This window comes from Schistocerca nitens, chromosome 9 (genome assembly GCF_023898315.1).
Source record: "Schistocerca nitens isolate TAMUIC-IGC-003100 chromosome 9, iqSchNite1.1, whole genome shotgun sequence".
NCBI classification, from domain to species: domain Eukaryota; kingdom Metazoa; phylum Arthropoda; class Insecta; order Orthoptera; family Acrididae; genus Schistocerca; species Schistocerca nitens.
In genome coordinates, this window is record NC_064622.1 from 275,264,782 (window position 1) to 275,278,706 (window position 13,925).

At 38.9% G+C, this 13,925-nt stretch overlaps 1 protein-coding gene across 1 annotated transcript in view; it reads left to right on the plus strand.

Moving 5' to 3' along the window:
- The window catches only part of LOC126203305 (protein I'm not dead yet-like), a 241,984-nt gene that overhangs the window by 172,263 nt on the left and 55,796 nt on the right, over positions 1–13,925 (plus strand). The window contains exon 2 of the mRNA XM_049937566.1: positions 9,932–10,103. Coding sequence (XP_049793523.1) covers positions 9,932–10,103 — 172 coding nt within the window. The remainder of the gene's footprint in view (positions 1–9,931; positions 10,104–13,925) is intronic.

Consider the following 13,925-nt stretch of genomic DNA (forward strand, 5'->3'; position numbering starts at 1 on the left):
GAAGAGTCCCGCTAATTAAAGGAGTTCATTACGATGCAGGCAAATATGGTCCAAGGACGACGAAATTAAGCCACCCTGCGGTCGCAGTCAAAGCAGTAGGCAACTGCGTCTCCTAGGAAGGCAATCTCACTTGTACGTATGTGCGTAATCTGACGCAGTGTACATGTTTCACTACTGTGGGATGCAGCCTCGTGTAAGGACATTCGCTATACCTACTGGCTCCTCCTGTTTTTTATTGTCATGTAGTCACCTGAAATGTCAAGGGAAAAGATGACAGCATATTTAAAGACGGTCTTTTATATTGTGAAATGATCGTTCTTTCATAGAAACTTCATTCGAGAGAGAGTTCGATAAAAATGGTACTGTCCTTCTGGACGGCGACATTGTTTGATTTTTTTTCATTTGTAGCTGACTCTTCGTAATACTAATTTACTCATTAAAAGCCTCGTCTGTGTTCAAACTTCAAACTACCATAACTAAATGGAACTTTTTAAAAGAAAACTGACAACATCCATTAACGTCAATTTTCTTTTAAAGGGATTTGACGTTCCTGACTGAAGAAATTCCTCTAGTAGGCACAAATTCTTCTATAAGTGGGAAATATTTCAACTTAAATCGTCAGTGTTCGTAAAGAAACTGCCGACATGCCAAGTAAATTTTTATTTTTTTAGGGAACAAAAATACAAGGTGTCCCATAAAGAAGGACCCGATTTTAACTCGTAATAATATTGAGACAAATGTCACTAGGTAATTGAAACAGAGCTAGATGTAATCGGCATGGTCTAGAGTTTCAGAAAAAATCCGATAGATGTCGCTACGAGCTCTGACCTCAACGCTGGATAGGGCGTACAAGACCGCGAGACCAGGCTTTACTCTTGGCCTCCTACGTCCTCTGACTTAACACCATGTGATTTCTTCCTGTGGGGTATGTTGAACATTATGTTTACGTTCCTCCCTTACGTCGTGACACTGATGAACTAAAAAGCAGAATATCAGCTGCTGTAGCTTCAGTGACAGAAGACACCTTACGCTCAGTTTGGGATGAATTCCGCTATCGGCTAGATGTCGTCCGTGCAGACAATGGAGGACATACTGAACATTTAGGATGGATTTTTATAAACTTCTGTCTTTTATGACTAATTTCGTATGCAATTTGTTGGTGTTAAGCCCTTCTTCCTAATAAATAATTCTATTTAAAATCGGGTCATTCTTTTTGGGACACCCTGTATTGTGACTAGCCGAGTGGAGCGTTAAGCGTGATTTTTGGGTCAACGAAATCGCTGCGGCTGATTAAAAAACTGGTTTTGAAAATAGCGGTTTTGCCTGCTACCTTATAGAACTAATGTCCACATTCAAACCGCGAAGGCTTACAGGAATCTGCAATCGTTGAATTATCTCCGGATGAGTGTGAGATGCGATCTTTGTAGCGGTAGCTCGCGATCTAAAGAAAAGTATGCACTGTATGTTGTCTTAGATACGTACCGCTGGCTGAATAACCGGGTTATTCCACATTAAGAAGCACGTACCGTTGAAGCCTGTGGAGCGCAAGCCGTCCAGCAGCTGATCAAGCGCCAGACTGGAAGTCTGACGCACTGCCTTCAGTCTCGTCATTTTTTCCAAGTCTTCCGCAAAACGCTTGTATCGCTACAGCGAATTATGTTTTTAAGCAATAGTAGTAATAATAATAAAAATAATAATAATAATAATGACAACATTAATCACAGTGTCACATTCGCGGATGTATATATTAAGAAATCGTGATGAAATGAACATTTATTCACCTACAAGATGCGACAATAAAGTAATGAGACTGATGTGAAAAAAAACGTTGCTTACCATTTTAGCCAAATTTAGTGTCGTCTCCTTCAAAGTAGTTCCCTTCTGATTGCACATACTTTTTACAGCGCTTCTGCCATTGATGGTAACATTTCTGGAACTCATCTTCTGTAATATCCTCCAAGACCCTCCTCATAGCTTTTTGGACATCTTGTGTTGTTTGAAAATGGTGTCCCTTGACCGCCATTTTGACTCTTGGAAATAGAAAAAAGTCGCACAGAGCGATATCTGGAAAATAAGGTGGCTGTGGTAGCACTGAAATTTGTTTTGATATTAAAAATTGCTGTACTGACAGAGCAGTATGGGATGGCGCATTATCGTGATGCAGAATCCAACTATCTGCAATGTTGGCACGGGCACGAAGAACTCTTTTACGAAGTCTTTCTAAAATTTCTTTGTAGAATATTGATTAACTGTTTGTCCAGGAGGCACCCACGCTTTATGAACAATTCCCTTGGAATCAAAGAAGCACACAAGCATGCATTTCACTTTGGACTTTGACACGCAAGCTTTTTTTGTCTGGGTGATTCCTTTGAGCACCATTGCAAACTTTGGCGTTTTGTCTTTCATCACCAGTGATAACACAGCTCAACAATTCTGGATAGATTTCCATTTGCTCTAACAGATCGGCTGCCACATATCCGTGACGAGAGACACAAACACGTGTTAACTTATTACAGTTCAACTCACGACTGATCAATTGCATCGATGTGCCGCTTGGACAAGAAGCAGCTTGTAGACCAACGTCAAAGATGTTGTGCCTACACAAGCATGCAAGGTTGCCACATCTTGCAAAGAAAATCAGTCTCATTACTTTATTGTCACACCTCGTATACATTCATGTGTGTATTCAAAAGTTATCAGAGTGAAAACATCAAATTAATACACTGTCAAGTCACATTAATGTGGCAACCTATCAAAAGCCTGAATAACCACCTATTACAGTACAGACAGCTGCAGGCCTGCAGAATAGTGTGAATTATGTTCTGGAAGGTACCTAAAGGGATGTGGAGTCATGCCAGCTTCAGTGCCGTGACCAATTGCTCTAGGTTTCCTCAGGGATCTGTGGTGCGTACAGTCCGATTTAGGTGGTCTCACAGATTCTCGATTGGGTTTAAATCCGGGGAGTTTGGTGGCCAGAGGATTACGCTAAACTCTTCGAACCACATGTACACTGCGATCTGTGTGACACGTTGCACTTCCCAGCCAGTAGATGCTGCCTTGTCGAGGAAAATCAATAACTATATGTTGGGGTGGGTGGACTTGGTTCTCAAGGATGGATGCCTAGTTGTGTTGATTCTCTGTGCTTTCCAGAATGACGAGATCACCCAGGGAATGCCACAAAAATATTCCTCAGGTCATAACGCTCCCTCTCCTGGCCTGGACCCTTGCGACGATTGTTGCACGGTGTTGATTTTCAGACGTTTCACGCCGTACATGATAACGGCCATCTGCCTGATACATTCTAAAACGTGATTCGCCTGCTAAGGACGTCTGTCGCCATTCACTGGGCTTCTAGTTGCGGTACTGGCGTGCAAATTCCAGCCTTCGTCGCCCATGAACAACAGTCAGCATTGATGCATGAACCAAGCGCCTCCTTCGAGGACCATAAGAAGCAACATTCGCTGAACTGTCGTTGATGACGATCATGATGATGATGTTTGATTTTTGTGGGCATTAACGGTCGTTGAAGACGCACTGTTGGTAGTCCCTTGGTTCTTCTTGGTGATACACTACAGTTGCCTCTGCGCCGGCTTTGAACAACGCCATTTTGCTTTGGACGGTACATGTACTTTAACCATGGTAGCAAGGGAACAGTTTCAAACTTAGCCGTTTCGGAAGTGCTTACACCCTTGGCCCGAAAACCAATAATCATGCTCTTTTGGATGTCAGATAAATCGCTCTGTTTCGGCATCACGACAGCGACACACGTCTATGAGTGGTTATTCCACGTTGAATCGGGCGCGGAGGGGGCGAGCTTTAAGTCCTGGTATGTATAGTTTGTTCACAACGTCCAGAACGAGAGCTTCCATGTTCCGGATCGACTGAAGCCTGTGAAAGTTGGTCGGGTTCGATCCACGAGTGTTTTGTGTCCGGCAGCCGTCAACATTGTCGCGCAATGTCCAACCAATAGCAATACGTGTACACTAGCGCCATAACTGGATTGTCCAGGTGTTGAGCTTCGGTAGGCGAATCATGCTTCCACCGCTTCCTATACCCCCACTGAAACTACTTTCAGGACGTCGTCAACAAACTAAATGTGTGCAGTCACTTAACTGCCATAATTTAGAAATGTACCTCTACACAACTAAGAAAAACTAAAAACTTGATAAATTACTGAGGTAAAGAATAGCTAGATCGATGCTGTTGTCATTAAGATATTTCCATTACCGTTACAAGAACTTCAAATAGTGGTATTTCATGAAGAAGGTACTATAAACTGCTACAATCCGTTCAGTGCATCCGAATGTGATAGACTATACCACGGAAGAAAAACTGGTTAAATCATCTGACGGATAGATGCCGTTGTCATTAATATATTTCCGTTACAGTTACAAGAACTCTAAATACGTGACATTTCACAAAGAAAATACTGTAACTGTTACAATCTGTTCAATGTGTACCTATGTCATAGGCTAAAAATATCCATTTCTATAAGCGTGTTTGGAATTTTTTGCATGTTTTACTTACCAGAAATGATTCACGTAATGAGGCATTATGGTTCGGTCAAGAATGAAGCACTGTAAAATAAGCACGAAGTATCGTTTCACAGACCTGGGACAGCCACAATGGTACTTCCTTCAGTGGCAGGTATCGAACTGAGAAAGAGATCAATTATGATTAGGTTGCACCATATAAAATGAACTTGGCACATAGGAAACGAACTTCAAAATTAGCTAATAATCGCGCCTCCACTATCCTTCAGTTCATAATTGGCGCCATATATTGTCTACGATATTAGAAAACGGAAATTTGACTGCTATCTTTCGGGACTGCAACAACAATTATAGGTATTTCTAAACAATCATATATAATGTATTGTCTAAGTGAACAACAGATGTGCCAAGCGCTGATATTTATAAGTTATGCCGGTACGTATTTTGCTACAGAATTTTGTAGTGAAGTTGCACTTGCAGCCAAACTTGAAATGAAATCATCCCTAGAAACTACCGCTAAACAATTGACGCTGACGTCGCCCAGCTGTCAATAAGGCATTTTTGTTTCGCCTTTGAGATGTCATCGTAATATGTAAAATCGCTCAGGCTAGGGGAAACAAATTGCCGGTACCAGGATTTGTCATTAGGGTGCCCCCTTTGCATTGGACTAATCGAAGCAAAAAAAAGTCAAAATTAGAGAATTGCTCATGTTTATCGAAATCTGAATAAACATTGTTTATGTTTTGTATAACCTGCTGTATAAGTTACTTATTTTGTAAATGATCTAATTCAACATGTGATCCTCCAAAAATCTATTCTATTACATTTTTTTAATTACCTTTTACTACCAGTTCGTCATTCACCAGCAATAGCTGGAGAGATAACTGCAATTTAAACTATGATATTAAAGAGAGTACTGTAAAACATATACAGGCGTATAAGAAGTAGATTATAATGTTAAGACTATCATGTGGTAAAATATCAGAGTTGCTGCTGTTTTCATTGGCACTGAGTTGCAGCCCAGTTAGACACTGTTCTGTCACCACAGAAGTATTTTTCTTTACTGTATGTACAAAGGTTGCTTTTTTTTTTTGCATGGAGACACCAACTGGTGTCTTTTGCAAACGTCATAGCATTTTTTTACACGTTTAGTACAGTCATATATACGTATGTGATTACATATACATGATACAAATGTACCATTGTACCTAATAAGGCACAATATTAGGTGTTACATCGTACCTATTACAAATATTCAGATTTTACACAAAAATGTGCAAACATTACACGAAGGAAAAATATATCTAAAAACAAAGATGATGTGACTTACCAAACGAAGCGCTGGCAGGTCGATAGACACACAAACTAACACACACAAACACACAAAATTCAAGCTTTCGCAACAAACTGTTGCCTCATCAGGAAAGAGGGAAGGAGAGGGAAAGACAAAAGGATGTGGGTTTTAAGGGAGAGGGTAAGGAGTCATTCCAATCCCGGGAGCGGAAAGACTTACCTTTAAAGGTAAGGTTGCTTTGTTTTGATGTGTCACAAAAAATATAATGAATTTGTAAAGATACAGTGAGTAGACTGTGAGGTATTTATGATGAACAAAGATTTCCCTGCATGAATCTCTATATCCTAATCCATGGATAATTCTGATTGCTTTTTTCTGTAGGGTTAATATTCTGTTCATATGTATGTCAGCAGCACAACCCCATATCTCTATCCCGTAATTAATCTGTGCAAAAATGGTTCCATAATAAATTGTTTTTAATGTCTGACGTGGAACTACTTTTGATAACTGGCTGATTAGATGTAATGAACTGCTGATTTTATTGCATAAAAATTTGATATGGTTTACCCATCTTAGATTTTCATCTAGATGAATACCTAGAAATCTGCAGCCTTCTGTGTCCACTACTTCAATTCCACCTATGTTACTGATAGAGGTTTGGTGTGAGTTTGTAAGTTTAAATGACAATAACTGAGATTTACTGATATTAACTTTCAAACCTTGATCTTGGAAATAAGTAGTTATTTGATGTAGTCCCTCAGTTGCTACCAACGTTAATTCATCATTTTGTTTACCAAGAAATAATAGTGAGGTATCGTCTACATAGGTTACCAATTGAGAGTTGAAAGGTTGCTCTATATCATTTATGTACACTAGGAAAAGGAAAGGGCCCAAATTTGAGCCCTGGGGTCTCATGATTTATTTCTGTGTGAACAAGGCAGTTGAAAATATAGTGACTGAAAACAGATGGAACTCCTAATCTGGAAAAAAATAGTTTGGAATGGTCAGATTTTTTTGCTTAAGGTAATGATCCTTGTTGCTTTCGTTGGCATCAAAAGCACATTCTCGCAGCCTGCAGAATGGCCCTGCAGTAACAGCCCATAGCTGATGTGACTGTGGAATACTGTTAATAGGTATGGTACTGCTGTGGTATAAAACTTTTTATTTTCCTCAAGAACTACACGACCTGTGAGATTTTGGAACATAGGCCTACATGTTTAGTTTATAGGTTAACTTGGTATGAATGAAAAAGGCCAGAAGCTTAACAGCTGCTGTGTCACCCAGTGCTCTAGTATCATTCTCCACTTTTGAGAATGGAGTTGTGTCATCTGCAAACTGCAAGTTATGCCCATTGGATACTATATAATTAAAAAACAGCAAGGGCCCTATTACGGATCCCTGTAGCTTGCCATGTATTAACTTTATTTCATCTGATTCTGCTCCTTGAACTGATACAATGTTTTGTCTGCTGATCTTTCATTATGTCTTCCAGCACCTTGGCTAGCACTGGTGTTATAGGATAGATATAGGTCTGTAGCTTGACGTAGTTTACCTATTTTGTAAACTGGTACTGTGTGTGCTACTTTCAGGAAGTCTGGAAATTCACTGGCATGGAGGCATTTATTTATTACTGCTGACAGTGGTTGAGCTATTATGCAACCTATAGTTGTCAATACAGTTCAGGACATGCCGTAAGTAGCAGGGGTCCCTGAGTATTCGTTGTCTTTTACTATTTTTATTATGTCTTTTGGATACACACTCGTCCACTTTACCATGCTGAATTTATTTCCAAATTTCATAGCAACTACAGGATCTGTTTTGAAGTCAGGAATTTCACCTGCTGTGCTTTTTACTATGCTTATAAAATAGTCATTAAATTCATCTGGACTGCAAGAATTAGAGCAAGAGGTGGACATTTGCCTATGTTCATTAAACGGATCCCATGTTGCTTTGCAAGGATTGTTAGCTTATTCAATAAACCTAGCACTGATTTCCTTCTTTGCTTTCTTTACTTCTTTTCTGTACTTCCTTTTACCCTGTACGTTATTTGCAATATAGTATTTCCTTGATGCCAGTACCATCGGTGGATTTGACTTTATCATTTAGTTGTTGAACCATGCATTTTATTTTAGCTGATTTAGAGGTACACCAGCTCTTTCATTTGACAGTTTTCTGTGTGTATTTTGATTTGGAAATTGGATGTCTCGTGGGTTTTAGTGGAAAATTTTCATCAGATCTGGCTTTAAGAATCTGGAACATGGAACTGAATGTATTATTTGGTGCCAGTTCTTCACGCATTTGATGCTGGTCTGCAGAAGACCCCGCAGTTTTCAAATGATCTAAATTTTTGTTTGTAATAACCCTTCTTCTGAAGACGTAATTTGGATGCCAGCTGGGAATTTGTTGAGTAGCCTACTCACTGAGTTTGTCCATAGCTTCATGATTACTGCACTGTGATCACCAAGCACTTTCTCTGTAGTCCCAAACAAGACAGCTTTCCAATTTGTTGGTGAAGTTTTCAAAATTGCCATTTGGGGAACAGTACACAGAAACAATGAGACTACCAGTTTTCGAGTGTAGAAACTGTAAAGACAACTGCAGAATTCTATGTCAAAACTTTCAGAGTGGTTAAACAGAAGCAAAATAGGTAGCAGTAAATGTGCAAGCAGAAAATAAGCCAGCTGTATGTTTCAAATTTAATGAATTATTTCATCCATATGATCAGAACTGTTTACAAAGAAAGGCTGAAGAACTCAATTATGGAAAATGTGTTCCAAACTTCTGGGATCTATGGGTTCAGCAGGACTTGAAATGGGATAAATATGTATGCACCTTGCCAAAGAATCTCTGTGTGCTATGGTACGAGTATTATGTGTTAGTTTATTCAAAATAAACAGTTATGCAGGCATAGACCAACATTCATTACTCCACATTCAAGTTTTCATAACAGAAAAAGGGGTGCACCATATTCTGACTAAATTTTTTGATAACTTACCCAGTGATATAAAACATCTGACAGACAGGAAGGTAAAATTTGAAAACAAACTGAAAAAGATTTTCCTTGACAACTCCTTCTATTCTGTAGAAGAATTTCTATTACTGTAACGTATAAAAGTTGGTGGATAGCAATTAGTTGGTTGTTTTTGGGGAAGGAGACCAGACAGCGTGGTGATCGGTCTCATCGGATTAGGGAAGGATGGGGAAGGAAGTCGGCCGTGCCCTTTCAGAGGAACCATCCCGGCATTTGCCTGGAGTGATTTAGGGAAATCACGATAGCAATTAGTGACATCTGGATATTTAATAATAATTATTATTATTATAATTATAGTGAAATGAAATGTCGTGTGGCTAGGGCCTCCCGTCGGGTAGACCGTTCGCCTGGTGCAGGTCTTTCGATTTGACGCCACTTTGGCGACCTGCTCGTTGATGGGGATGAAATGATGATGATTAGGACAACACAACACCCAGTCCCAGAGCGGAGAAAATCTCGGACCCAGCCGGGAATCGAACCCGGGCCCTTTGGTTTGACAGTCTGTCACGCTGACCACTCAGCTACCGGGGGCGGACATAATTATAGTAAAACTTATAAATGTTCAGCATGTAGCCACATTTAAAAATTAATTTGCAAAGCAAATGTAAAATAACTCATTCCACATCATTAAAGTTCATCAAGCAAATGATCCATGGAACATGAAACTAACAAACATACTATTCGCATTTCCATTCACTGCTTCACTATGAAGTCATTTTCGGCAAAAACTTGTTAGGTTATGCCCTTCTAATCTGTCCAGTATTATCTGTACAGTCTATGCTGTATAATAGTATTAGATCAACAAATATAAAATATAAGTATTTAGACAATATGCACAGTAAAAATTGCGATTTCAGTCATATAATTTGTATAAATCACATCCATTTATTCTCAGTTTACATTTTATCACATGCTAATTATTTACAGATGAGTAACTGAATAAGCACTACTACCTAAGAGCTCTTGTATAGTGTAGCAGAAAGAGCAAGGAAGAAATAATTACAGTGTTGTTGCCTGTCTGCAAGACAGAAACTGAATTCAGCAGAAAATATTTTTAAATTTTCAAATGGCCCACCAAGGATGTAACTGAAGGCAGTAATTTCTCACTTGCAGGAGTCACGATGTGGCTTTGTTGTACTTGTGATGGCCGTCTACTGGATGACAGAAGTTCTCCCACTGCCCATAACTTCACTGTTGCCTGTCGTCTTGTATCCAATGCTGGGCATACTCAGTTCCAATGATGTCTGCATTCAGTACCTGAAAGAAACCAACATGATGTTTGTAGGTAAGTACGCATATACAGCTGAGTAGTTGCTTGTGTTTCTGATTGCTTTTCTTGACTCTTCTAAAGGCAACTGTCATTCATATCTCAAACTATACCACAGCAAATCTACAATTAAATTAGCTCTGAAGAAAGACTTTAAATGAAAACTGAAACATTTTCTGTTTTCCTAATGTAAAAAAAAAAAAAAAAACAAAACAAAAACAAAAAACACTCCACAAGCAGGCCCAGAGGACCATATGATGCTGGATGCTTAAGTGCTACACTGTCATTCAGATGTGGAAGGGCTGTTGTCCTGGCTGTTGTCGATTTTCCAGGCCTTGCAGTCACTACTTCTCATTCAAGCAGCTCCTCAATGACTGGCTGGACCATATTCTATTCATACCCCCAAGGAAAAATCTCTGCCATATTAGGAATTGGTCCTGGGTCCTTGGCATGGCAATCAGATGCACTGACCACTCAGCTGCAGAGGCAGATGCTCTGAACTCAAATACATTTCACAAAATGTCTGCCTCCATATAGGATCATTCAAAGTTTGTATGGGATCCACCTCAGTCACACTGTAGTGTCTTAACCACTGCTGGATGACAGTCGTCACTGATTTCTGAGGACTCTGTGGGAAACTTTCATACACTTAGTTGACTTGAAACTGACTTCCAGTGCATCTTTCCCCTTTACCACAAATGCATTTTCTGCTGCAAATGTATTTATACAACATTTTTATTGAGATATCTGAAGGCATAATATCTGAATGCCAAGTAGAAACACAAGAACATTCTCTCTTTGTGTTTATGGAAGCACACAGCTACAGTTAGTAATGACACCATATTCTCCAATAAGAAAAATGTATACATGCTTCTCTAGATAACTATGCAATTCAGTGGCAGTATCATAATTTCTCACTTCCCTCTTTTATATTGTGGTAAGATTATGCATCAGTGTTGGTGATAATATACTTTTATTAAATCATCAAATAATTTATAATCATCCTACCCTTTGTATTTATGGCTACATCCAAATTCCATTAGACAACATGGTGTGCTTTGTGTAGTGCACCTCATACCAGTTGTATCTAAACCTTATCCCATTTGCTCACAGATAACATGTGGCAAGAATGATTACTTTAAAATGCTGTACAGTCATTAATCTTTCTAATTTTATTACTGTACTCTCTACATAATATCGTATGGTTGCAATGGTTGCAGGTAATATTAAGAGAGCTTTTAATAGTATCCACAAATGCTGTAAAGATCAACTATGTTGACATGTGATTGTACAAATTCCATAGTCATTGGAAGGCCTCAACACAAATTTTAGTTGGCAACTTAAGAGGATATGCTTATTGTTCTTTTTTTTTTAACTGCCTCTGTGTCTTTTAAGACACAAGTGCAAAGCATGCAATTTTTCTTCTTTCATTCCTTCTTATTTATTTTTTATGGATTTGTTGATTCCATTTTGATTGTATCAAAAGCAAAATTCACTTGATAAAACTATAAAATTATGAAACTGATTGCTGAACAGTACTTACTTTCAGGAGGCAAAATATTTAGTATTGCTGATAAACACACATAAAAGTGCATGATACAATCATGGCCTTCAGATCTTCCAGTTCATTATTTGGAGAGGAGGGAGGAATAGGTTGGAGAAAGTTGAAAAAGGCACGGTAGTTCACTCTTACCCAGGATGAGAGGATCTCACCTCTCGTGAGGGTGAGGGGACACAACGATCTTGCCCTGCTATGCACACAACAGGTAAGTCCCTCTCATCCTGGGTAAGAGTGAACTACTCTGTCTTTTTTAACCTTCCCCAACATATCCCTCCTATTCCCCTCAAATAATGAACTAATAGTTCTGAATGCTATAATAGTTTCATATACTTTTGTGTGTGTCTTTTAGCAGCACTAAGTACCTCACTGACAAAACCGTGAAGTATCACGAAGGGAAGGAGGAAATGAAGTGAAATTTTGTAGGTTGAAAAGATATGTCGTGTTACTTCAATTACTACAAAACTGAGTCAAATTTACAAAGAACTTGGCAGTATGAGTTCACTTATCAATATGATGTTACACCCCACCTGGTCTGAATGTATGAGGTGTGACCAAAAAGTAATGGGAATTTTTTAATTTCATGGGCTTTATACATCTGATTTTCAAAATATTTTTTTGTCTTGTTGGTACACATGTTCCAGTTGTATGTTTGCTTCTTCAGCTGTTTTGAATATTTAGTTTACTATCGAGAGCCAAAAAGGTTCTACATGCTTTCAAGCACTAGGCGAGTTTTTTCTTTCGGAAAAGATGGATCAAAGAATTTGCATTAAATGTTGCTTTAAAAAATGTAATAAAGTGCAGCACTGCATTTGAAATGTTGACTGTGGGATTTGGTGAATCTACTATGGGTAAGACAAGAGTTTACAAGTGGTGTAAATCTTACAAAGAGTGTCGAGATGTTGCTGAAGATAATGACAACCCTAGACACACTAACATGTAAGTTACTGACAGCGATGTAGAAGAAGTAAAAAGTTGGTTCTGGAAAATTGCCGAATCACCATCAGAGAGTTTGCTGATTATTTTGACATATACTTTGGCTCATTCCAAGTAGTTTTTTCAGATGTTTTGGTCAAGAAACGTGTAGCAGCAACGTTCGCTCTGAAATTTTTGGATTTCAACCAAAAATGACATTTCATAGGCGTCACTCAAGAATTACTGAATGAAGTTGACAATGACCCAGAACTTGTAAACAAGATTATACAACATGACAAAACATGTGTATGACGTTGAAAGCAAGACCCAATTGTCCCAATGGAAACTGCCTGAAGAGGCAAGACCTAAAAAAATCCAGATAGTTTGATCAAATGTGAAGGTTCTTCTCACTTTTTTCCTCCATTACAATGCAATAGAGCATCAGGAGTTGCTGGATTACAGTTGTACAGTCAATAAGAAATACTACCTTCAAGTTATGTGTTGTTTGCATAAAGCAATCCAAAGCAAAGTATCAGAACTGTGGCAAAACCATTTGTGGAAATTGCACCATGATCACGCTGCCACTCACACCTAAATGCTTGTTCATGTTTTTTTTGCAAAAAACAAAACCATTATGTTGCCTCAGTCACTGTATTCACTGGACGTGGCACTCTGCAACTTCTTTCTATTCCTGAGGCTGAAGAGAACCATGAAAGGACATCGTTTTCCCACCATTTATGAGATAAAAACAAAATCACTGAAGGAGCTAAACACAACAACAAAAAGTAAGTTTCAGAAGTGCTTCCAAGTGTGGAAAAAGCACTGGCACAAGCGTATCCTATGTGAGGGGGATTACTTTGTAGGAGAGCAAATTTATGTTGATGAATAAATAAAGATTCATTACAAAAAATAGAAATTCCCATTACTTTCTGATCACACCCTGTATGCACTGATTTTGTTGGGAAGGATGTCATAAAACTGTTGTGTCTTCTCCTTAAGTAATCTGGGCCACAACTATTGTAACTGTCCCTGATATCCTGGATGCTGCCACTAAAACAGAGTTGTTGTTTGAGCTGGTCTCACATGTTCTATCAGGGTCAGATGTGGGGATCTTGCTGACCATAGGAGTACCTCAACATCATGCAGACAGTTCACAGAGACACATGCCCTGTTGAAAAATGGCATTATAATATTGTCGCATTTCATCAGGATGTACAGTGTCTGTGATGTACTATTGTTGCATCAGAATTACCTCAATCACAACTAGCCGTGACATTCAACCATACCAAATTGTTCCTTACATCATGATGCCAGGAGAAACATTCCTGTGCCTCTCCAAAACACTGGAAGAATGAGACTTCTACCCA